Source organism: Microtus oregoni, unplaced genomic scaffold (assembly GCF_018167655.1).
Source record: "Microtus oregoni isolate MIOR12 unplaced genomic scaffold, Mior012 000067F_001, whole genome shotgun sequence".
NCBI classification, from domain to species: Eukaryota; Metazoa; Chordata; class Mammalia; order Rodentia; family Cricetidae; genus Microtus; species Microtus oregoni.
Genome location: NW_024543954.1, coordinates 289,409 through 315,329, shown reverse-complemented (window position 1 = coordinate 315,329; position 25,921 = coordinate 289,409). Strand labels below are relative to the sequence as shown.

Here is a 25,921-nt window from a genome sequence, read left to right as displayed (position 1 = left end):
TCTTCTTTCTGCCTCCTCTTTTGTGTGTGTGTGTATGGGGGGGATCATCCACATCTAACCATGTTGTCCAGCTCTCAAATAACAGGGACAACACTTGTATCCTATAGTAGTAGAAGAATACCTCTCCAGAGGCTGAGGCCAGCTTGCTTCCTGTGGGTACTGTTGTACCTCAAATTTCTTTTCTGCCCCTAATCACACCCCGCATGCTCCAATCCCAGGCCCCTGTAGGGGGAAACACACAGACTACTGGGGAGACAGTCTAAGCTGGGGAGGTTCCTTTGGCTCACCCTTCTCAGAAATGGCATTCAGGCTTTCTTGGCAGGGTAGAAGAAGATGGGTACACTTACCATATTTGACCTGGGCAATGTCCCCCACCACCAGTGCTGCCACAGGGACCTGGAGGAGCTGTCCATTTCGGATGACAGTAAACTTCTGCTCTTGCTCAATACGGCTCTGAAGACCTCGGAACTGCTTTTCCTTACTCCAGTCATTAAAGGCCGTGACCAGCACCACACAGATGACAGAGAGTAGGATGGCAGCCCCTTCGATCCAGCCAGCCTCAGCCTCTCCCTCGTCCTCTGCCCCACCAGATACATTCCCACAGGCTGTGACCAAGGATGGAGGAGAACATGAAGGAGATGTAAAGTCATGGAAACCAAGCGCTGGGACCCCCCTTTCTAGCCCAGAGCCTCGCCCCTTACCTTCACTTTCCTCTCCAGGTGGTGCATAGAAGGAGAGGCCCAGGGAGACGATGGCAGCCACCTCCAGGATGATGAGAGTCACATCCTGCAGGGCTTCCCATACCAACTGCAGGAAGGTCTTGGGCTGCTTGGGAGGGATGAAGTTCTGCCCATAGATCTGCCTGCGTTTCTCTAAGTCATTGGTGTTGTCTGCCAGGCCTACACAGTGTGCCGGGAAAATGACAGAAGCACAGAAGAAGATGGCACAGGCTAGCCCTTGGTACCATAAGCATCTCTGACTAAGCTGCTGCAGCAGCAGCAAGAGTGCCCCTTGTGGCTCTCTAGCTAAAGCCTGCCTCTCTGGAACTCCAGAGTGGATGCTTAGAGAATGCAGAGTGGTACAGGCCAAGTGCTACAAGCCTTTCTGCAGGCACAGGACCTGCACATAGGGGACCAAGCACAGCCCTCATAGTGAGTACCCAGCCTGAGGAAGAGATGGTAACCCAGGAAAAGGGGCTATGTATATCCTGATGCACTTATAAGACAGCAAGTCTAGGGAAGGAGGTCTTAGGCCTGTAGATGTCTCAATTGCTGAAACACTAGCCTACACTCTGCACCATTCATGTCTGCTGTCATTTCTGTGTCAAAGTTATCTTTGAGGGATGCTTGCAGGGAAGCGCTAACACCCAACAAAGGAAAGGACAGCAAGGACCCAGGAGGATGCTATGTGGCCAAGGGTAGCTGAGATAGGAGCAGAACAGAGCACCCAGGGGCTCCTTGGGTTGAGGGTGAGTAGAGAGGTGAATCAATATCTAAGTGGCTTCAGTGGATTTGTGGGGAGGTTACCAATGAAGGGGATCCAGGTAATATTAGCCCAGTTTCACCCAAGTGCCAAAGAATTGGCCAGGGCCCTCTCTAGAGGGATCGGACAAAGTTATCTGTCTCCTAACACTTAGACTCCATGTCTTCTTGAGAGTGCTGGTCACTAGGCCCCACACATGCTTGAAAGATGGGACTGTGTTTGAGACTCTGGCACCTTGAAAGTGAGGCAGCCTTTGGACCTTGGCCACCCTACCCTATGGCCTACCTTTTCCAAAGATATGCAGGGCTACCCAGCCTGATCTGCAAAGGGGGCAAGGCACAGGGGAACCAGGGACATGGATGTATCCAGGAGCATAGCTGTTGAGGAAGATAGAACAATGTCTTCTGGACATGGATGGAGGCCTACTTTCTAGAAGTTTCCCAGGGAAAGCTCAGAGAGAATGAGTGTGAGAGCAAGTTCTTAGTTCCAGAGATCTACATAAGGTCTTATGAAAGGGAGGCTTGGAAGTCCTTCAAGGTGGAAGTATGGGGCTTGCAGGAAGAAACGAAGGCAGAGGTTTATGGCTTCTCATAACTAGCTGTTGCTATGGGGAACTGATCCTCTAGGTCGTGCAGGGAGCCTGTTCTGCAGTGGGGGAGGAAGGACTCCATTTACCAGCTCCAGAGGCGGCTGGAGTTTGAAAGGACCAGCACCAGGAAAGGACAACAGAGTCCCACAGGGCCAAGATACCATGACACAGAGTTGAGGAGAGGATGACCCAAGGTCTGGTGCCCACAGTGCCCGGGAAATGCCCAGGCACGTGGCTCCCAAATACCCAACACCTTCTTGGAATTGGCGATGGGGATGGCCGAGACTAAGGGGACTGTCACTGACTCATGCAGAGAACAGGAGAGGAAAGGAGAGGAAAGGGGAGGAAAGGGAAGCTCCTCTCAGGCCTAACATGAGACACTTCGATCACTGTAGGGTCCAAGGGCAGAGAAGTCCTTAACTCATGGCTCCAGGACCGTGGAGGTAACCTCCATGTAGATCTCAGACAAGTGAGAAATTGCCACAGCCTTACCCTTAGCTGGCAATCTTCTCTGCAGGCTGATCCAGCCCCTCCTTAGGTTCACCCAGGCCTCCAGTGCTACACCCCAAAGGGACCAGCTCTACACTGACACCTAGTATTTGGGTGGTAGGTTGAAGTTCCCACCAGAGTCATTGACATAGCTTCTACCACCTGCTGAAGGAGCTGAGTGGTGATCAAAAGAGCCATCTGGTCCATGGAGCATGCACAGCAGGCGGAGTTTAGGAAAGCAATAAGACTCAGCCCCAGATCGCTCATCAATAAGGAAGTGCTGACAATGGGCCTTCTCAGAGGAGCAGGGAGGAGCTTAAATGAAGGACTGACAAGAGCAAAAGTTGCAAGCAGCACAGCCTTGGCACGTCCATAGCATCCAGCCACAGTGTCCTTCCCACCCAGAAGGGCTGCAGCTGTCCCTGCCTTTCTCTCCCTGCCCTCATTGAGCCTGGGCTGGGCTGGCATCTCAGATTTCTACTAGGGCCAAAGACCTCTTTCTGAAGTCCCACAGCTTTCCTAGTAAGGTGTTAGGAAGAAAGGCTGGGCCTCCTCAGCTTTCTCCCTACCCCCACCACAGCTTTCCCAGTAGGGTATCTGGGAGACCTCAGTCTTTTCCCCAGATTGAGCCTTTTTGCCTTCAACTGCAGGAGCTATGAAAGACTCAACATTACAAGGGATGCACCAGAACTCTAAGCTCCTAGACACTTGGGGTCTACACTGCCCTTGGCCTGGAGCCCCCAGAGAGGGGAAGTGATCCATTTTAGCTTCTAGAAAGCCTGAGACCCATGGCACCATGTGACTCTGCTTCCTGATTGTCCTGCTTCACATGTCCAGACTGTTCCCAAAGCCAATGAGGCCCTTAGTCCCTTTCCCACAGAAATTCGCTCCTTCCCCTCCTCTGCCTTGTCCTTGGATTGCCCTTGCTATTGCAGCAATTCCCCTCCCCTCCTCTGCCCAAGACTAGCACTTGCCTTCAGATTGAGCCTTGGCCTTTCTGTAGGGTTGGGGGTCCCAACAGCTGTCACAACTGCCATGGTACCATTGCTTATGGGTGTGGTAGAGAAGGCAGCTCTGGTCCTTCTGGTTTCAAACATGTGCCCACCTAGCAGGCCCAAGACATGGGGAAAGAGGCTGGGCGGTTGGCATGGACACAGATGGGCTGTTTGCCCAGAGCAGAGGCCAGATGCCATCAGAATTGGATTAGGACCACATTGTGTCAGCTCTCAGCTCATCTGCCCCCTTCTTCTTTTGACTGTCGGTGGAGAGCAGATAAGACAGGGGCAGGGTGCAGAGCCCCCTAACTAGCCTACCAGGAGGTTCCTGACCAGCAGGCAGACCCTTTTTCAGGATGGGTTCTAGAATCCTTCTGAATCTCTGCAGAGGTAATAACTGCCAAAGTCCCCTCCACCAACATGCCACATACCTACCTGGCCCGCTTTTCCTCTGTCAAACCCTTTCTGGGCCCCCAGAGGATTGGCATGGGGCCGGAAGTACAGTTAAGTCTGCCCCTTCCATTAAGAAGGCCTGCTGAGGAGCCTGCCTGCTCCAGGCTTGCTGCTTGCTGCGCTGAGGAAATGGGGGAGTGAGAATCACCTGCTCCTGGCCCCAGACAGCTGGGCCCTAGGAGCTAGGGGGAAGGGCTGGTCCCTGGGCTGCCATGGGGACATAGGGTCTCAGAGGCCTGTCAGGGACTGAGCCACCCACCTGGGAACCTGCTCTTCTACATGCCCACCACATTTATAGGCATCAGACAAGCCTTGGAGCTCTGTGGCAGAATCGGGCAGGTTCCCAGGGGCCTTGACATTTTAAATATTTAACAAGGCCTGACAGGCAGAGGGAAGAGCTGCCAGCCAAAGCCCATCTGCTTCCTTTGATCTGGGAGAGGCCAGAGCCCTTGTAGCTAAATGACCCTCTACCCCAGCCTTCTTAGAGGCCCCCAGTCCTCAGGGGGGTGGGTGGGCAAGGAGGAGGACGGAAAGAGAGCCTTTGGCATGAAGCCCAGCCATCTGTCCTGGCAGAACAGTGCTTCAGGCTGGAGTATGTGTGTGTGGTGGGCAGGCTGAATAGATTATTCATGGATGGAGCAGCTCTGCAACTCTACAGTTAAGGAAGATCCAGATGGCCCCGGGAGGCCACCTTGCCTGGAGTTCTTAACCTGGCCCTTGGGCATGCCTTCTTCCATTTCTAATACTTCCTTGGGCCCATGCACCACTTCCTATGGATACATGATGCTTTCTTCAATCCACCTAGGGCAAGGCTAGAGTAAGAGCATCTGGTGTGTATCTTAGAGGCTCCGAATGGGGGCAAGGGCAGAACAAGGAGGCTTGAGGTGATGAGCATGAGTGTTGCAACCAAAGGACTGATTTAGAAACAAGAATGGGCAAGGCCTGGTAATGGGAGGGACAGAGGAGCCAGGGAGCCGGAAGAACCCAGGTGGTGGCTAGGACTTGCAGGACTGGGTAGGCCAAAATGCCACTACTGAGATGGGTGACTGATAAAATCAATTAGCAGTGTCTGGGAAGCAGGCCTGGCATCAGGTTGGGAAAGCTCCCACAATCCTGCCAGGCCAGTGTCAGATGAACCAAAAAGGGTTCCAACTCTTGAAATCTGGGGCTAGATTTGGCTCTTTGGTGACCCTAGTCTCACAGCAGACCAGGGAGTTGAAAACCTAAGAGGACAGTCACAGAGTACCCGCTCTAGATACTCTAGAGGACTCTCACCATGTTTCTTCTCTGGAAGCCCACCGGTGTGGTCCTGGCAGTGCCTCAGACTTGCACCTCACTGGGACAGCCTGCGGCTGCTGTCACTATGTATGTGTGTGTTCATCTATGCTCATATGTGCTTATGACCAAAGGTCAGTTTCATGTGTCTTCTCGGTTGCTCTCCCCCTAACAGAGGCCATGGCTTCCTCCTTCTTCGGTAGGAGACAGTCGACACTGCTGTTTCTTTAAAAGAATCCAGGGTTTCCATTTGAACCCTCCACCTTTCGCGGTTCTCATCTGCCCTTCCTTCTCTTTTTTCTTGTGGGGTGGGAGGAGGCTCAACTCACACCCTCAGAATTTAGTACCCCTGCACAAGGCACCTTCCAGTCAAGACAAAGTGACTGAGCAGAAGGCAACAGTCAGTGGCTGGCTTTCCTCCAAGGTTAACTTGAGCCATTTAAGGTAGTCAGAGCAGCACAGCGCTCCAACTGTCTTCCAGGCGTACGGCAGACCCCGAGTTCCTAGGATAGCCCTTTCCCTCCCCAAACCCGATGAACTTACCCTCAGTAGGCGAGGTCTTCAGCCTCCTGCACAGCCCACTGACATCTCCGTAGGCTTCCTGAATCTTCTGCAGTGCCTCGACACCTCGGAGTTCCATGAGGTTGCGTAGTTCTGCTAGTGTGCACCCAAAGCCACCCACATGGGGCATTTCCCGCTGCTGCTGGGGTTTGGGGTGGAACTCGATGGAACTGTTTGCCATGTCCCCCATCCTGTCTGGCAGGCCTTCTCACAGGTGCAGCTTTGACTCAGTCGCAGTTAGGGACAGTTGGCCACCTAAGATCCCAGTGCTGAGGTGAGGCAAGGTGGTGGTGGGAAAGAGGCTAAATGTGAACACCTGAGGAGAACAAGGCAAGAAGAGGTCAAGGGACTGGTTCAGACAAAATGGACGTTTCTCCCCATCTTCATTCAGTGTACTCTGTGACTCACAAATGCTAGATTGACCCTCTAGACCAGCCCCCATTGTCCTGCCTATCGTGAGCATCCAGAGCTAGAGGGTTTGTTAGGTGGGAAAGAAGGGAGTAGTGGGGCCCTTCTGCCACCAGCACCAGCCAGCTCTCACTGCCTCTCTAAACCATTTGGAAACCTACTTGAAGTAAGGCAATTTGGGGTCATAGGTAGCTACTCTTGCTTCATATGCACAAGAGATCAGGGCCCATCACCACTTCTTGCTTGACCCTCCCGCCTACTTCTTGCCTAGTGCCACTTGCCCAGTGCCACTGCCATGATCTAAGTCCCCAGAAGTCCTCAGTGGCTCAGGCTTGGGCTGTCTAGGGCTCCAGGGGATAGACTGAGACATGGAAAGGAGCAGCTGCACTCCTTGTCAAGGTTGAGTGGGCAGGGTGTTTCCGCAACCCTCGGGGTTCCTGGGGATAGGAGGAGAGGAGGCCCAGTGCAGAGCAGAAAAAGGGGTGAGGGAGGGAAGGAGGTAAAGAGAAATTGATAGATAAAAGAGAGTAAGGATAAGGGGAATCAAAGTGGAGGTGAGCAGGACAGGGCACACAGGAGAAAGTTCAGAGCAACCCCAGGCCACTAGTGACTCTGCTGACACTCTGCTCCCTATGCATTGCTCCCACACCCCAATGAAGGAGCTAAGGTTTGCCTTTCGGAAAACATCCGGCTGGGTGTGGTGGCGCACGCCTTTACTCCTAGCCACTTGGGAAGCAGAGGCAGGTGGATCTCTATATTTCTTTGGTATCTGTGGCAGGCACTGACTTTTTGGGCTAGAGGTTGACAAAACTAAACTAAAGTTCCGGCTGGGGTTTCAGGGAAGGCCTCTAGGAAGGACAAAGAGAAAAAAAGACTGAAAGGAGAAACAGCTAAGCAAGGTCTGGGGAGGGAGAGGGACGTGGCCCTTCTGCTTGGTTGAGCAGCAGCAGCCCGAAGCAGTGACTCGGGATGACAGGGGCAAGCAGTGGGCACACAGGAAGCTGGGCAGAGTGTGCTCCTTCCACTGGCGCTCTGTGACTTTGCCATACCAACCACCTAGGAGGGAGGTGACAAGTATCGCTCAATTGTCAGTGCAAGAAGTCAAGGCTTCGTTAAGGGAAACGACAGAGTTAGAGGAAATTGAGACTGCAGCCTCAAGGTAGGCTTGTTAGCTTCCCACTGATATCTGCCTTCCCCAACCCCTACCCCAGGTGGCCTTGGCTCAGGATGGTGTCCTGACTACAGGAGGGTGTTTCTCCCCCCTCCTGTCTCTGACCAGAGCTCTACTGCTCCCCAGAGTCCCAGTGCAAAAGCAATTGGATGTACCTGTCAGATTTGCCTTCTGCCCTCTGCTACTTCCACCACCCCCCAGTCTGCAGGCTGCTGGAGAAGATGAATGGGTCTAGTTTGTCAGGGTAGACACTGTCTTTAGTCGGCACAACCCCCTCCCCCATGAGTCAGCTTCTTAGGCCCTAGTCAGACAAAGCTGGAGGAAAGGCCAGATCAACAGGACTCTAAGTACCCAGTACTGGCAAGTGATATCACAGAAGGGTCCTCATTGGCTCTCAGGCTCTTTCAGTCCTTTGGAGGGGTGGCCAGTACTCGCCTCAGGCAAGGGCTCAGTACTGTATTCACTCACCCAGGCTTGAAGCCTCAGGGCTCCAGCTGAGAACCTGCAAGTTCCCAGCTGAGTTGCCTAAGGACTCCACAGAGACTCTTTGGGAAAGGGAAGCCAGATGAAGGATTTTACTCTTTGAAAGTCCATTAATCTTTTCAGCCATTTTGCCCACCTGGAAATAAGGGTGCTCTTAGGCCTGGGGTGTGAAGTGAACGCTGGGATGTCTGCATGCTCTTCAGAGCATGTATCTGTAGGTCACAACTACAGTCGCCCAGATCTAGGAGTCCTGGAGGAGGCCAGGGCTCCCCTAATGTAACTGAAGCATTTTTGCCACCCCCTCCTCCCTGTCCCTGACCTGCAGCGTAGAACTACTCCTGATTTTGGAATTCTGTCATCCCTGAAGATGGCTGGACCTTTGGTGTCTCATAGTAAGGGTCCTGGGTAGAGAGGTCAAGCCATGTCACCTCCCTGTAGCCAGAGGGACTTCTGGAGCTCATGGCACCCCTGCTCCTGTGTGACTGTCCTGGGGTCAAGTTGCCCTTACCACCTCAGTATCCCCCAACACCTTGACTGCCAGTTGTGTCTAGCTCCTGTCCCCTCATCTCCCACTAAGCAACCCTGACACCCTGCTTGCCAGCAGAGGGATCTCCCTATAGGCTAGCAACTAGTGGCCATGTTGCCCTAAAATCCTCATTGCCTGGCTTGGGCGCCGCCACTCTAGGAAACTCTTCCTGTAGTCCATGACTGCTTCTGCCACACATTTTCATTCTCCAGCCCCAATCAAGAAGACCAAATTCCTTCAAAGCACCTTCCGGCCCTTCCTCTGCCTTTGGCGTGTTCCCCATACCTCACACCAGCCTACACTGGCCATCACTCCTCTACCAGAGGCCATCTCCGAGCTTCAACAACACGTCCTTTTCTCTCATCACCACCTGCTGACATCCAATGGCTTCCTTTAGTTACAGTTACTGTGGAACGTTCTCTAGAATGTATCTACCAGTTAGTTTTCCAGTCATAAGTAATTGCTGCTGAGCCCAAGATCCCATTATCCATTCCTACTTCCCAGGGCTGGGCACAGCCGTAAACAGAATTGCCTTTACCTGCATCCTTAATTCTTTGAGACACATTGTTGACCACTGAGTTGCCAAAGTGCACAGAGTGGTCTATCCCAGATGACGATGGGGTTGGAGGATTTAGTAAGTGGGTGCCTGGTCCCCAGAGAAGGAGCTTGAAGCTCTGAAGGTGGCAGCATGAAGCCAATAGGAGTGGGCACTCAAATTTTCCTCATCTTCATTCACTCAACAGGCCACAGTTCAGACGGAAGGCACCAGTTAAGGGGAGACCTCCTGTGGGTGACTCTTGACTGCTGCAGAGAGCAGAAGCCATATGTTCTCTTCATCCCTGGCTTGTCTGTAAGCATGGATGATGGTCTCTTCCAGTTTTAATAAGGACAGCAACCATCACTGAAATGGCCAAGAACAGAAATGACCAGGCCTATCAGTTCTGTAGGCCTGACAGAATTTCCGGCCTGGGCTGGCTGCCGAGAGTGGCCTGTAGGCATCAAAAGGACAGGGAATGTACCATTTCTGTGCTCTTTCATCTTTCCGACCTTAATTGGCTTAATTGAATTGAGAACCTCCTCAGAGGGGCCCTTGAACCTTCTGGCATTTGCTCCATCTTGGCAGAAATTGGCCAACATCATAGAGTAGAGAGAGCAGAAACCTGCATTGGGTTCCCTGGTTTAGCTCACCCTCACTGTGTGACCATCACACAGATTCCTTCTGGTCTCATCCCTCTAGCACCTATTCTTCTAGTGACTCAAATCTGCTTGACCAGAATATCAAGGCTCTTCCTTTCTGGTTCTCTCTCTCTCTCCATCTCCTCTTTCTCTCCCTTCCTTCCTCTCTCCTCTCTCTCTCACCACCTTGAATGGATTCTCTGCCAGCTCCTTCAATTTAATATAAGTGTGCTTCCTGTGACCCTAGACAGCCCTTGCCCTTCAGGAAGCGGTGCAAGTCCTGAGGGAAGGACCCTCTGCTTCTAGGCTTCCTCTGGTGACACCACTCTTAGCATTGACCTTTGAGTTGTCAATGTCATGCAGTAACAGTACCTACAATATTCACCAAGGCTTGCTGCAACCCACTGTGCGCAATACCCATTTAACACAGGGGGAATTAGCGCTCGGGTGGAATCAGAGACCTCAGGTATCAAACGCTTGCTTGATGGCCGGAGGTGAGTCTCAGCTGCCCACGTTAGGACACCTTGTTACTGCCCTGAGCAGCTTCCCTAGCAGGCTCAGAGGGACCCCTTTGGGTTGACTTGCTCTGTGGAGCTGCTTTGCCTCATGTTCAGAAGGTCTAGGAAAAGAGCAAAGCCCACTGCCATTTCCCGTGTCAGAACTAAAAAAAAAAAAAAAAAAAAAAAAAAGAAATGCATCAAAATCCATTACACTGTCAAGTTAGAAACAGTCAAAGGCTGCCCTCACTCAGCACCAGCCAAGTCTGTGGGGACACAGGACCCATACTAGTGGTGGGCTATCTGGCCACCAAGTGCTGCCATTGTTCCTGGGGTAGATGCAGCTGGATACCAGCACTAGTTTTACGCCAAAAAGTCCCAGTCCCAAGTTGTTTCCTACTTTCTGGGCCCTGAGAGATAAGAACAGGGCCCTGAGAGATAAGAACAGGGCCCTGAGAGATAAGAACAGTCCCCTTGCACAAATCCAAGTGTATGGCTCCTGGACTTGCCAATGTCCTGGTGCTAGAGCCAGGTCCAGGACCTAAGGCAACAGTCCATCCTGGACGGGCAGCAGGCAGAAGCCTGGGCTGATGTGGCATGTGCTTCTACCTTGGGCCCCCTCACCACCCACTAGAATCTCCCTATGGACTCACCAGGTTAGGACTCAGCAGTGTGACTCACTTGGGCTTCCTTGAAATAATAGGCCCTGGTCTGTCTCTATCTTCAGGCACCTGGAAGACACCAGCCTGCCCATGTGGTGGAGAGAACAGATCCAGAAGCAGGAACAGAGGCCTAACCCCTGCCTTTTGTCAGACATCCCAGCCACACTTGCACACTGGGTGGGGCCTGGGGCCCAGCTAGGGAGCAGGTGGGGAGAAGGTCTGGGAGGAGAGAATCTTGCAGGGCAGCTGGCTGTCCACTCTAACATGATGGGGCAGATATAGGCTTGGCTTGGGGCCCTGGGGTGGTGCTTTAACCCTTGATTTTCCACAACTTCCCTCTCAGCACAGGGCTCTTGTCTTCTTGGCCACTTCTGCTCCGCCCCTCTGCTTGATGCACCTTGGTGACCACCCAAGGACAAGGCATGCATACAACCAGAGAGGGGAGGGAAGAAGCCAGGCTGAGAACAACCTCATTAATATTTCAGAGACACTGTCACTGCAGCTCCCGAGTCCTCACAGTCCCACCACTTTTGCTTGTGGAGAGAGGAGGGTGGGAAAAGAGAAGGAAATAAAACCGAGAAAACAGATTTAAAGGGACAGCCACACCCCCTACTCCATTTCGTCCTTCCCCCATTCCTGGTACAATCTGTACATACTCTGCTATTGCTGCCACCGCCGCAGAATAGCTCTAAGCCCAGAACAGCTTTGGGCAAAAACAATAATAACAGAAGAGGGTCAACTGTCACCATGGTACTCCCTCCCTGCTCACTCATCCACCTGCCTCAAGTCCTGCCTTTGCAGGCAAGTCTTTCAAGGCCACCTGGAGGATGACTGGTGACTGTCAGCATAGTCATAGAGACCCTGCTCATTCTGCAGAAAGACCAATGTACACAGGAAAAGTGGAAGTCCCTGTTGAGGATCCAGCTAAGGTGTATGGATCCCAGAAAAGCCCACATTCAGAATCATGGGGTTGGTAGGGATCCAGACATTGCTTAATTTTACCCTTGCTTGTGGGTAGGTCAGTATCAAACTGATGGTCAGTCACTTTAGTCTCACTAAGGGCAGCCCAGGCAAGCAGTGAATGGACCTCCCTACCTGGAGAACTGTTTACTCCATCCAAAAGGGGGATTTGGGACCTCCACCCCATCTAACACCCCTCAAGAGCATCCCATGACCAGCCAAGTTTGTGACTACATATTTGTCTGCTTTCAGAGGTTCTGGGAGGGCCCCAAGCTCTCCAGTGAAAAGAGGCCTCGGGACAGAATGATAGATATGACAACCACAATGCAATACACCATGGCAGTTTCTGAAAAAATTCACCATCATATTACAGCAGCTTATCTCTTAAGAGTAGAAAGCAGGGACTCATGGAGACTTGTATAGCCATGTTTGCAAAAACATTACTCATTATAGACAAAAGGTGGAAGCAGCCCAATGTCCATAGATGGATGACTGAACAGACTGTGTGTCCCTCCATTTATATATAATGGAACATCAGTCAACCTTTAAAAGGCAGGGAATTCCCACACATGCCATGCTAATGTGGTTGACGTAAAAGGACAGAGACTGTCTGGCTTCATTTCTGGGAGGTCCTGAGAGTCACTAGCCTTACAGAGACAGGCAGTAGTCAATAGGATGATGGGTGCTGAGGACTGGGGAGGAGGATGAGGAGCTGGTGTTTAGTGGGGCTGAGCTGAAGCTCGAGATAATGAGCAAGATCTGGAGATTGATGGTGCTGATGGTAGTCCAGCAGTGAGGATGTGGGGCATATTTCAAGTCTTTTGGCTCTAATGGTGATGTCCTGTTTCATGGTGTGTGTGTGTGTGTGTGTGTGTTCCATAATGCCAAAAGGAAATAAGTCCAACCAATCACGTTTCTCATTTGTATCCAAGGTGGCCTGAGCGGTTTCCTGTGGTATCCTAAGTCATACTGTCTCACCTCCTAGGCAGATCAAATCAGTGGTCCATTCTACTCACGTGGAAATGAGCTTGTATGGAGACTCCTGTCAGGAAAATGTCAACCTAAAGAGCCCCTTCTGATGTGGGAGTGTCATATATCAATCTGTTGGTTTCATTGGTTAAGTAATAAAGAAACTGCTTGGCCTCATAGGGCAGAATTTAGATAGGCGGAATAAACAGAACAGAATGCTGGGAGGAAGAGGAAGTGAGCTCAGAGGCCATGCTCCCCTCTCCCGAGCAGATGCGATGAAACTCTGACCCAGGATGGACATAGGCTAGAATCTTCCCGGTAAGCGCACCTTGGGGTGCTACACACATTAATAGAAATGGGTTAGGCAAAATATGAGAATTAGCCCGTAAGAGGCTAGAGCGAATGGGCCAAGCAGTGTTTAAATGAATACAATTTGTGTGTTGTTATTTCGGGGCATAAGCTAGCCAGGCGACCAGGAGCTGGGGCGGCAGGAACGCAGCCCGCAGCTCCTACAACACCCTTCCTCATGTGCCCTGCTCATATCTTATAGCTTCTATGTCCTCATCCCTGCGACTTGCTGCCTGCCACTACCATTATTGCCCACCTACTTGGACCACTTTTGTTTCTGTCTTTTGGTGCTAGGGGCAGACCCACTGGTCCAAGCATTCTAAACAAGTGGTCTTTCACTATCATGCTGCAAATTTCTCTCCTGCTTGGAAACAGTTGGAGCAGGCATGTAGTCCCATTCTTGGAGCTACTGGCAGAGCTGCCTTGAGAGCATCAAGCCCAGTCCATCCTCAGAAGGGACGGTCTAATCACTTGGGGGAAAAAATCTGGCCTCAAGATGGGTGAATTCTTTATACAAAATAGGACTTTGGAAGCAGATCCTGTTGGTCAAGGCCTGTAATTCCAGGTATTTAGTGGACTGAAATGGGAGGACTGAAAGTTCAAGGTCTGACTGGGCTTTAGAATAAACTCAAGGTCAGTCTGGGTAACTTAGTGGGACTTTGTCTCAAAACAAAAATAATAAAAGAAGGACTGGTGTGGTGGTTTGAAAATGGATTCCAAAGGGAGTGGCACTATTAGGAGGTGTGGTGTTGTTGGATAGGTGTGGCCTTTGGGGGGAAGTATGTCACTGTGCAGATGGGCTTTGAGGTCTCATATATGCTCAACCCACACCCAGTGTCTCAGTTCACTTCATGTTGCCTTTGTCTCAAGAGTAGAACTCTGAGCTCCTTCTCCAGCACCACACCAGCCTGTACACTGCCATGCTCCCCACCATGATGATAATGGACTAAATATCTGAAACTGTAAGCCACCCCAATTAAATGTTTTCTTTTTTTTTCTTTTTTTTCTTTTTTTTTTTTTTTGGTTTTTCGAGACAGGGTTTCGCTGTAGCTTTGGTGCTTGTCCTGGAACTAGCTCTTGTAGACCAGGCTGGCCTCGAACTCCCAGAGATCCGCCTGCCTCTGCCTCCCAAGTGCTGGGATTAAAGGCGTGCGCCACCACCGCCCGGCAAATGTTTTCTTTTCTAAGAGTTTCTGTGGTCATGGTGTCTCTTCACAGCAATAGAAACCCTAACTAAGACATCTGGGGACACAGCTCCATAGTAGAGCTCTTACTTAGCCATCATGAGCCCTGAGTTCAACTCCTCATGCCAAAACAGCTTTGGGAAGTGCTAACGAACCCCCAGAATGTTCTGAAAGAGATTGTATAATATTTTGCTAGCTATATGTCTTGATGTCCAATTCAGTGGCTGTATTTCTGACTCCCTTTCAGCTACATATGACCATGTAACTACACTTTGGCTAATTGAATGTAAACAGAAGTGACAGGGACAACTTCAAAGTTCGAGTTGAGGTGTAAAAGAGAAGGGACATACTCTCCCCTGCTCCTCTTCTGCCTGTTAGCTAAAATGCTGGTGTGAGGGTCAGACGGTAACATTTATCTTGTGTCATCTTGCACATGGATCTATGTGTATCATATAGGAGCCCTTATAGACTAAGAAGCCATCACAGTGGACACAAGTGTGCAGTCAGGAATGGACTTCTTTGCTCACACAGCTGCTATTATTCCTGATCTTCACAAAAGAGGGTAACCCCATAACCTGAAGATATTGGAAATGCAGAGGGAAGAACTAGAGCCCCCACCTTCACTATGTGCCCAATTCAGGCCTAGATGTGGGGAATTAGGAGCCTTTCTAAGCTTTCCACTTTCATGGGATCCCTGTGTAGCACGTGAGCATCTGTAGTCTGACTCCCTCTTACCTGTGTTATTTGACACTGTCCTAGATGTTCTAGTCAAAGCAGAGAGACAAAAGGTCAGTCCTGTTACATGCAAGCCAAGACATTGTGGAAATGATTATGATTGCCCTGCACAATGAGGCTCTATGTTAAGAGATGGGGATGCCTATTGTGGAGTAGAGGCATCTAAGGAATAGAGATTGAGGTGCTTACTTGGGGTCATATTGCCAACAAGTAGTGGAGGCTGATGTAAACTTGAGTAATTTGTCTTCAGAGGATTCTGTATCGCTCTTCTGCTGAGTGACTGCTCAGAACATCCAAGAAAGCAATGGACACCTGATTAGAACCAATTCAAAGAGTTAATAAAGTGGCTGGATAGGCAGTGTCCTTGTGAAGCTCAAGCACTGGCTGCAGTCACACAGCCTAGTTGAAAATAGGACTTCATTTGTCCTTGCTGAGTTTGGTATGCCCCCAGTGCATACCCTTCAGAGGGCTTGATCCATTGCTCTGGAGGCTTCCTCCTGACCATTAGCCCAGGGAAAATAAAGCAAGGCAAAGCTCTTTGTTCAGTCTGTTAGTTTTTCTTCACATGTATTTCCCAAACCTTCCATCTCTGCCTATCCCGAAGCTGACATCAGCCAGATCCCAGAGTTCAAAGGTCAGGACCAGGCTCCACTGCTGAAGCCAGAGGCCATCCCTAGGTCTGCTTGGATCCCACATTGCTCTGGGGTCCCTAGAATATTTTTTGTGGGATGAGTCAACATGCTCACACAAGTGGTTCTTACAGTGCTGCATGGCCCTGAGTACAAAGGAAAGTTAGAAACTCCCTTCTGGCTGGGGCCATGCAGTATAGTTACTGGGGTCATGACTCTACATGGAGAAAGGGGACAGTCATTTGTTTTCTGCCAGAGAAGGCAGAAGCTGAAAAAGGAGAGAGAGAGAGAGCAGGAGCTGGAGAAGCCTATGGGCAGGAAGCATAATGACACTAATTATCCAATTACAGCGAGCTGTGCGGGCAGAGAGCTGCATTGCAGCAGGAGCCAAGCCAGGCCCGCGCCCCGCCCCCGCACGCGTCTGCCACACGCAGGCCCCCACTTTCCTCCTGCCCTGAAGCACAGACAGCTGGGCAAGCCTGTGCTCTCTAGAGGGGCAAGGAGACCCGAAGTCACCATGGCTTAGCTTCTGTGAAAGCCTCCTGTCGAGGAGGCAGCAGGTTCTAATCCTCCAGCCCATCATATCCAGAAAACCCCCTGCTGGAAGGAGGGACACCCAAGTCTCCCAGCTCTGCTGGCTACTGTGGTTCCAGTCCAGTCTCAGAGTCAGCCTCACAATCGGAAATAACCAAGGCCTAAACAGGTAATTAAGGAAATTATAGACAGCTGGAAGCCATTGGGGCTACAGGCCAGGACAAGCAGGGACTAGATAAGAAGACTCCCAGGACATGCATGCGCCCTCTTGGGGACACAAGCCTCATGTGTGTGTCAGGAGGGTTGTTTCTGGAAGCAGGTTAAAGTCCTTGGGCCAACAGGCAGAGGCAAGGGTAGGAGGAATTCACTGGGGTCAAGGTCAGGAGCTGGAGGTTAGGGGTCCCAAATGCTCATAAAGTAGTCTCTTTGGGACCCTTTTGTTACTTAGCTTACTCAGCCAGAGGACCAAGCCCATGTGGAAAAGGAGTTGTAAAGAAATGGGCTTGTCACTGCGTGGAATTCTGAGGCCACAGGGGTCTCCAAACTACCTGTCTTTCTTTTGAAACATCTGTGACCATGCTATTCTTAGAAGAGGTCAAGGATACTGGGGATAGAAAACACTAGAGATGGGAAGCAACAGTCGCTGCCACCTCTCTGACTCAGCCTCAGCTGAGTTGTCCCAACTGCTGCCTATTGGCAAATACAGTAACAAAGGAAGAAAAGGCCAGTGACCCATGGTGGTCCTGAGAAAGTATACCTCAGAAACTGCAGCTGGGGGAGGGTCACCTAAAAGGCTGCTAGGCACACCTCCAACATCTTTAACAATCCCAACTGGCTGTGACAGCAGGACCTGAAGGTCACCCAGGGCCTGGCTGCCACCAGGATCACATACACTGAGCTTTGCACGGCCAAAGTCATGCAGTGTCTATGGGGTGGCCTGAGAGGGAATAGGTCCCGAAGAGGTCCCTTTACATTAGGGCACATGAGCGCTAAGTCAGGAATCCAAGTGCACTCCTCAGCAGGCCACAGAGGCCATCAGGGGCCCAAGCCAGGCCCTCCTCTAAGTTTCCCTGTAGATGCTCATGGGTAGATGCTCTATGACGCTGAGAGCTTGAAGCAGTGATAGGTAGTGAGGCTGCAAAAGGCTTCTTCTCTCTGGGAGGTAGACACAGAGTTTCTTCCACTTGTCCCCTAAGGTGACTACAATGATGCTATGGTTCTGCTTCCTCTTTGGAAGGGTAGCAGGAAACACAGGGGCCCAAGAGTTCTGACCATACATGTCTGACTCACATGTCCAGACATCTCAATAGACCTCCCCAGGGACCATCAGTCCAAGGATCCTAAGCAGCCACCCCAGGCGAGCCCTCTCTCCTCCCTAGACCAAAGACTAGAATGTGACGGCTATTCTTGCTCTGCTCCCCCACCCCCAGGATAAGTAGGGCCTTTTCCAAACTCATGTCCAGCCAGTATTCATTGAGCTGGAGGCCAATGAGTCATGGACCACAAGGGAGACTAGATGGTGTGAGAGAAGTGCTGAGGACAGACCTGTTCTGTCTGTGTGCCCCTTTCCTTGTTTTCTGCACTAGGCTACCATTCCTAGTGACAGTCTCCCTCCTGGAAGTCCCCAGGAATTGAGGACCCTGGACCAGCTATTCCTGGGCCGCAGTCATCCCTTCCAGACCTATGGCTCCAAGCCAAGATGTAGTGTGTCTGATCCCACATTCTTCTGGGAGAAATGCAGCTGAAGTCCATAGACATAGGCAGTCAGTTTGAGGCCTGAGATATGACACAGAACCCTTACTCTGCCATGGAAACAGAACTGTGCTCTGAAAACACCAAATGGTTTCAGCAGGGCTGGCCTATTTTGGAGCAACAGACACTTCCTTTCTCTGTTATGTCCCATGCCACCACCATCACGGCCCTGGCCATCCATCCATGCAAACTTTGGTTCAGTAGTATCGAACTAAACTCAACGTATAACCTAGGTCTGGTTTATGTCAAAATAATACTAGAGCACAAGTAATTTTGAGTTCTGGGATAGTTCAGGGACTAACAAAGGAAAAATGGGATGGCTCACTCTCAAATACTCTTTATTCAGGGAAACCAAGAGGCCAGTGGGAATTCAATGGGAATGCAATGGCCCCAGAGCCTTCTCCATCTCTCCTTTTCCTGGATTCCCTCCTTGTTCCCTGTTTAGTCAGGAAGCTCTGCTTGTGATTTTGCAGTTCAGGAACTCCACTGACACCAGCAGGCATGTCAATGGGGGGAGGGATTTTGGGAGGAAGATGAAAGATCCCATATAAATTCTCCAGGGAACAAGTGCTTTGATAAAGAAAATGGGGACCTGTGGCTAGCAACCTGACTGAGGAGACACATTGCTTTCTTCATAGTCCTGAAAAGGAATCTCTTTTGGATTAAACGAGGTTCAGTAACTACAGCTCAAGGACCAAATCCAGCAAAATTGTGCTTGTGAATAAAGTTTTATTAGCACATTGTCATATCCATTCATTTTTATATGGTCTCTGTCTATGTTTGTGCTTTCATAAAGAGCATGGTAGCTGGGATAGAGATCATGTATTCTGCAAAGTGGAAAATATTTACCATCTGACACTTTTACCAAAGAAGATACTGACCCCTGGATTAGAGACTTAAATATTTTACCATACTTATAATTCCAACTATTGGAAAGGCTGAGGCCAAAAGGACTGGAACTTCAAAGCCAGTCTTGGTAATAAATTAAAACTAAATTTAAAAAGAATTAAGGAAGAATGTGGGTGCAGCTCAGTGGGAGCATGCCCAAGGCCCTGGCATCAATCCCCAGTATAGAAAGAAAGGAAAAAATTAAACATCTTAAGAAGCATAACTACAAAAGAGGAGGGAGAGAACAAACCCAGAATTGATAGTTCTTAGAATTTTGTAAAGAGATCATGTAATGGCGTTGGAGAGGTGGCTTAGTGATTAAAAGTCCTGGCTGCTCTTTGCTGCTCTTACAGAGGACCTGAGTTTGGTTCCCAGCACTCACTTAGAGGCTCGCAACCATCTGGAACTCCAGTTCTAGGAGATTTGACACCATCTTTGGCTTCCTTTGGCATAAGCACAGACACATATGTAAACAAAACACATACACATAAAATAAAAAATGTTAATTAAAAAGAAGAGATTCTGTAAGCCTAGAATCCAAGTAAAATATCACAAAAGTGTTTATCTTATGGGTTGAAAAAAATCAAAAGGTAAAGAATCAAGAGGTTAAAATGTTTTGCAGCAAATATTTCATACCATTATTTCCCTTGTATAAATTAGTTTCCTTGATTTAAACACACAGGAAAAACATTGAAAAACCCAGTAAATAAAGTTAAGACCAGGTATTATTTTACTAAAAAAAATAGTTTAGAAACATGTAGAAATGTTCCCCCTCAATGGTAATTAACTGAAGATAAAGCAAAGAAGATGTTTTCTGACCTAGATACCTACGGCAGCTTGTTTGACTGGAATACCTAAAGCTGGCAAGGCCGCAGTGAGTGAGCCCTTCTGGCACATTCAGAAGCCCTTCTGGAGAGCCACTTGGCAGGCTATACTGTTGTCTGGGTCCTCTCCTCAGGACAGCATGAGTGTTCTCTCCCAAGATGCTCAGAGAGCCGCATGCAAAAGAGTGAGACAAATCTGGCTGCCTAGATTTCCAAAAATAGCCAAATAATTAAGAGAATTACAATGTCTTGAGAGAATACTATTTTGCCATTAAAAATTGTAATTACTGAGGACTGCCCTGATACATCAGCGTGCCTGATAATAACTGTCAGATGAGTGAATGATCATTTGCAGTGTTTATGTCACAGTTCAAGTTGACTTTTTTGTGGTGAGTACTTTAACAAAGTAAACTATGTCCATTTTGAAAAAAAGCTCATTTGGGGGGATTATATTAATAAAGAAAATGCTTATTAAAGTAAAAAATAGATCACACAATTGAGCTCATGGTTTAACTACAGTAATGTGAAAATACATAGTTCATGCAAAGAGAAGAGAGCAGAAGGAAGTCCAATAGAATGGAAAACTGGATTGTACTTTGGTGGTAGAATGAGGTGGAGAGGAGCTTTCTACATCTTAGATTTTTTGTGTTTTATTTTTTAATAGTTAAAAAGGAGTATGTCTGTAAAACATTCATTATTTAAAAATAGGAGGAACACAAATGTTATTTTTTAAACCCCAGACAATATCTTACCCATCTATACAGAGCTTCCCAGGCCTCTGAACTGTGGCCTCCCAGTCTTGACTTCTGTTTTCAGCTACCAAATGCTGGGAGTGCCCTGGGCACATGGTGGGGACTAATTAGCACCATCAGGATTTTGTAGTGTTAGGATTCGGGGCTGGCTCCAAGTTGGGTGTGTGAGGACCCCTGGAGTCATCAGGATGCCTGGCACAATTATCCCCCACCCCCCAGATAAGTGGGCTTTATGCTCTTAAGTGTCCAGGTCCCTGAAATGGTCCTCAGGAAGTATTGCTCTGGCCGAAATGGATTCTTCAAGGAATGGATGAGCTGACCTGGAATGTCCACATCTATCTCCATTACTCCCTTTCAAGGAGTCAGAAGAGAGTGCTTCAGGGTCTGTGTAGGGACTTTGAGTTGACCTTGTTGAGCATGCTGGAATGACTAGATTGTCTCTAGTTCCTGTGACCAGTCTAGCAAGCACCAGCCCTGCGTGGCTCCTGAGAAGTTGGAGCTCAGGCTGTTTAGCTAAGTCTGAGTTGCTTAGGCAGGATGTGCAGGGCAGGGGTAAAGTTGGGGACTGTGCTGTGACAGATGCAACCTGGCTTCAAAGCCTCACAGCCTCCACTGAAGCTGCTGGATCCAGCCAGCTGGGCGCTTTGGTAGCAGCAGCATCTTTGATGAACACAGTGAAGCTCATTCGCTTGTGCTTTCCTCCCCGCTCTCACAGAAGCAGACACAGGGCACAAGGGTCACTAGAAATACGGTTGAATGACTATGGAACAGAGTCCCTAAGGGCCATCACACCAATAAGATGTGGCCCCTGGCATGGCTGGGCACATCTCAACAATAGAATACATTCATCCTGGCACCTTGTATCCTCAGTTGTTAAACCCTCCGATCAGAGTCTAGCTAATCAAAGAACACTCCCTCAAATGTTTATGAGTGCCCAGAACTCACTGGGGACTTCATTTCTGGGAGGTTTTCTGGGAAATCTTGATCCATAGTTGGACTGGTAGCTTGAATACCACAGGGTAGTGTAGTACAAGTAGCTTTAGGAGCCATGTAAGGACTTAGGTCTGCATCCAAGCTGAGGTGGTACCTTTGGACAACAATGGGAACATTTATTTATACCTCCTCATCCGATAGGGAAGCCAGCAGCCATGCATGGCTACTAAACACTTGTAACTAACACATTCAGTGCAACCGAAGATGGGGACTTGTAATTTCGCTTTAATTAAATTAAATTCTTACTTGTGGATAATAAATGGCATATCAGATAATGTCACTTTAGAAAGTGTCTCAAGACTGTGGTTCATGAAAGAACTCATTTGAAGGAATGGCTGCCCATTTCCTGGGAGAACCAAGAACAGTGAATTCGAGATCCCTTTGAAAAAGGCACACTTCAGGCTGGAGAGATGGCTTAAGAGTACTTCCTGCTCTTTCAGGGGACCTGGTTTGGTTCCCAGCACCTACATGATGGTTTCTCAACTGCTTGTAATTCTAGTTCTGGAGGGTCTGATGCCCCCTTCGCAACTCCACAGGCTCCTGCATGTATGTAGTATGCACTTACATGCTACACATATACACTCAAGCACACACACATACACATAAAATAAAAGAAATAAATATTTAAGGAGAAGAAAAGTTTGAGGTAAATGACAGTAACGCCCATTTACATATCTTTGGTTTGGGCACAAGTCTCCGAAAAGCTTTGGGGCTCCAAGAGAGTCTAGTTGCTAGCCCTGGGAATCTGCCTAAACCATGTATCTAGTTCAGTTTTGTCATCTCCTCAGCCATGTGACCTTGGACTTGTTCCCTTTCCAACCTTGGCACGGTCTCAGATGCCCAAATTCCACTACATCTGAGAACCAGCACTGCCCACCCAACAGAAGGTACCCCGGCAGGGGAGGGCTACCCAGCTGGGCACCGTTGGCCTGGCTTACACTGGCCCAGCCAGGGCAGAGAGTAAGGCTACAGTGAGGAGCTGGGAAATGGATAGGGGACAAGGAGGAACCATGTGTTCATTGCAGGTCTTGATTTCTCATAGCCAGTCTGGGGTACAGCTAGGGCACACTCTGAAGTCAGAGGTGGCCCTGGAGGGTCTTGAGGGAACTTTCCACAGTCCAGGTCTCCATTCATTATCTGCTCTTTTTTAGGGGTGTCCCTGAAGGCATGACATAGATAATTTATTGAAAGTGAATCATTCTCCATGTGCTTTGTATGGGTAGAAATTTTATCCTTTTCTCTCACTGGGCACATGGGTGGGGACACCAATATCTCAGCTCCTGAGCTGTAGAATGTTTCTAAGAGTCTGTACTCTACCTCAGAAGTGTTCCCCAGATAGTCCGCTCAAACACTCAGTGTTCCCTTTAGTAAAGTTCAACACATATTTCTAGAGACAATGGAAGAAACTTCTGGAGATATCACAACAGGTGTTTTTGCCATCCTCTGGCTGTGTGATCTTGAGGAAATTATTTAACTTCTCTGGGCCTCAGTCTGTTAATGTGTCAACTGCAGATAAGGACAACACTTGCTTTATTCAGTTATTATTTCAGTGAAGGGCAGGACAAAGGATGTCTGTGGAACATTCAGAACAGTATCTGGCACAAGGTGACTCCCATTGTTAGTGTTCCCGTTGCCATTTGATGTGCTCGTAACCTGGGATGGAGACAGCCATCACTTCTGAATCACAGGCTCCACCAGTTTAAAATCAGAAGGGTATACAGTACATCAACTTGCTCTGAGAGGTGGTGGGCGATCAAGGTAAAATGGCTGGAAGAAGTTGGACCTGGCTACATTAACTCTAAGAATCCAGCTAGGCTCATCTCATAGCAACCATATGTGGAGGGGCTTTGGTAGCTCATTGCAGCCCACTTTGGATGCCTTTCTGACTGGTTGGGTCAGATTGGACTATTGTGCAGTGATCCACAGGCTGGCCTCTCTCTCTTGCTCACTTGTTCACTTGCTGGCTAACTTTCCATCTCTTCTCTCTCGAATGATTCAACCTAGCACCTCCAGCTAGGAATCTTGAAATGTCAGTGCAGGCCCTGCAAGGTGCACCCTGTTCCTCAGATTTAGATAAGGAAAAAGACTCAGCCAAGGTCACAGAAACCATCAGGCATAGAGCAGGCACTATACCCTGGAGCCCCTGTCATCAGAGACCAAGATAGGTGTCTGCCACAGGCTGCTGGTGCCCCTGATTGCCCCCAGGGGTTCATAGTGGCATTCCCTCTGTTGAGCCTGGCGTTCTTCCAAACATACTCCCAGCTTCAGGGGCTCCCTTCCCCAAGGACTGGCTCTCCTTCTGGCTCTGTGCAGAACCCCCTCCCACGCCCGCCCTGCTCCCATCTGCCTGCCTCACCTCCTCTGTGCTAGAGCATGGCTGCCTTCCACTCAAACCACCTGGCAGGGCTGGGATTGGACCAGGTGGAGCTGATCAAGACTGCCTGTGCCCTTGGCCTTCTCCTGCCTTAAAGCTAGTGGCAGGCAATCAATGCCCCAGGACCACAAGTGCCCAGTTCCTTCCGACTGACCAACTGGCTGTCCTGGTGCAGACTTGAGGGGTCAGCTTCACTCTTGGCTCCTCTGCTAGGCCTAATCTGGGCCCCAACGGAACTTGACAGCCTTACAGACCACTCCTCCAAGGTCCCCTCTCCAAACCAGGGAATCTTGGTTTCCTTGTCGAGGGAGGGTGGTGGTGGTGGGTGTAAATACTTCAGTTCATAAATACGGTTGATGGAAGGCTCCACCAGGGGATCCAGGAGCCTGCATAGAACCATGTGTGGATGCAGGAGGAGCTCAGGAAGGGGGTGATATGGCATTATTTATACATACAACCCATAGATATACAGAAGCATCCCCAGCTATCTGCCCAAACAAAACAAAGAGACCTTCATCTATGCCTTCAGTGTACTGATAAGTCTCTCCCCTCCTGAAGCCTCAACGATCTTGTCTGTGAAATGGGGACAGAGATCAAAGCTTTTCATCTTATTAGTGAGCCTGTAGATCTAGCAGAATCAAGGTCATGAATGTGCCACACAAAAACCAAGTGCCCACTCTGTCAAGCCTGTGCCAGGCACCTGGGAAGCCCATGTAGATTAAGAATCAAACCTTTACTTTAAATGGTCACATAATAGAAGGGGCAAGGGTAGAGATTCAGATCCCAGAACTATGGATGGGGGTGTATGTGCAGGTGGTATCTGCAGGATGCGGCCAAAACCCTTGTAGAGAGCTAGGGGAGACTGGGATGGAGACTTGATTATGTAGCAGCCCACTTTAGGCCAGAAACTCAAGGCCCCATCTGTGAAAGAAGTAGTAGCCTCCTTCAGGGTCTGGTCTTGGAGTGGCAAACATTCAGTGGGAAGGGGAAGATCCTGGCCCTGCCTACCTTGCAGCAGGAGAGTGAAGGAGATGCGCTTGCATACTCCCATACCTTCCTTCCCTGAGCCCTTGGCCAGAGCTCCGACAGGGAGCTCCTGCCTGCCTGTCCTGCCCAGGTGAGGCACCAAGACCCTGAACCCGGACCCTGCCTTCTGCCTCTCTCTGTTGGCTGAGTCACTAAGCCCAATAGTGGCTCACAGGAGAGGGAGACCAGGTCATAGAGAGAGGAGCATGTCTTCCTGGGCTCCAGAGATGATGCCAGTGGCTCCACATCCTGGAATAGCAGAGCTGGAGCCTTCAACCCCAAGAACACTGAGGTTCCCCATCACAGAAACCCTCTGGCCAAGGTCACACAGGTGAGGAGAGGAAGGCAGCTGTTGGCAGAGATAAAAGACTTGTTCAATGTGCCTCCGCCACTTGCGGGTGGCACTGTCCATGCCAGTGGCAGGGTCAGCTGGGCAGCTATGTGGGCGTGCAGAGGACAGTGTAGGAACATGTGAGGGGGAGGATGATACAGTGCGGGGAGGCAGGGGGAGGGGTTGCCTCAAAGCCCTGGGAAGGTGTGTGCGCAGGGGCTAGACTCTTGGCCCAGGCCTGGCACCCCTGGCTATGCCTGCCAGGAGCCCCAGCCCACAGCCCGCAGCCCCCAGCGGCCTTGTTCCCTAGACACAAATGCGCGTACGCGCGGGATTCTAGGTGCAGGGTGCGGGTGCGGGTGCGGGGCGCTGCCCGCCAGCTCTGAGGCCCCAGGGTGACGCGCACCCATACTGCAGCAAGGACAGGCAGGCAAGGCCCTTAGGGATCAGGTGCCTTGGGGCAGGATCCTGCGTACCCCCCACCTGCAGCCGCGCCACCTGCTGGGCCGCTCTCTCGCCCCCGCCTGCTAGCGCGCCCACCCCTTCCGCGCCCGCCTGTGCGCCCCGGGCACCACTTACCCCGGCATGGACACAGCCGCCACTGCGGCCTCTGCTCTGGCTGTCGCTGTTGCTGCGGGAGGGCGCCTGGCGGGCAACAATCCGCTCCAAGGACGGAAGGGCCCGGGCACGCGGCGGCCTGACCAGCAGTGCGGAGCAGGACCCTCCGCAGCAGGCGAGGGCTGTGGCCGAGTGCTCCCCACGCTCCGCACCAGAGGCGGCGGCGACGCTGTGCGCTCGTTCAACTCCAGCCGCAGCTCTAAGCACGAAGGGAGGGAGGAAGGGGTGGGGGAGGGA

General features: G+C 50.3%; 1 protein-coding gene across 9 annotated transcripts in view; it reads right to left on the bottom strand.

The window, feature by feature from the left end:
* The window catches only part of LOC121440270 (plasma membrane calcium-transporting ATPase 3), a 75,442-nt gene extending 49,521 nt beyond the window's left edge, over window positions 1-25,921 (bottom strand). For 4 of the 9 annotated variants that reach the window (XM_041641035.1, XM_041641037.1, XM_041641038.1 and 1 more), the window contains exons 1-5: window positions 25,646-25,920; window positions 15,153-15,275; window positions 5,827-6,160; window positions 702-899; window positions 348-605 (exon numbers count right to left, since the gene is read on the bottom strand). In XM_041641035.1, the coding sequence (XP_041496969.1) occupies window positions 348-605; window positions 702-899; window positions 5,827-6,034 (664 nt within the window). In that variant the 5' untranslated portion in view covers window positions 6,035-6,160; window positions 15,153-15,275; window positions 25,646-25,920. Of the gene's footprint in view, window positions 1-347; window positions 606-701; window positions 900-5,826; window positions 6,161-15,152; window positions 15,276-25,645 lie in introns of all 9 variants that reach the window. The other 5 variants (XM_041641041.1, XM_041641040.1, XM_041641042.1 and 2 more) reach the window with 3 other exon arrangements.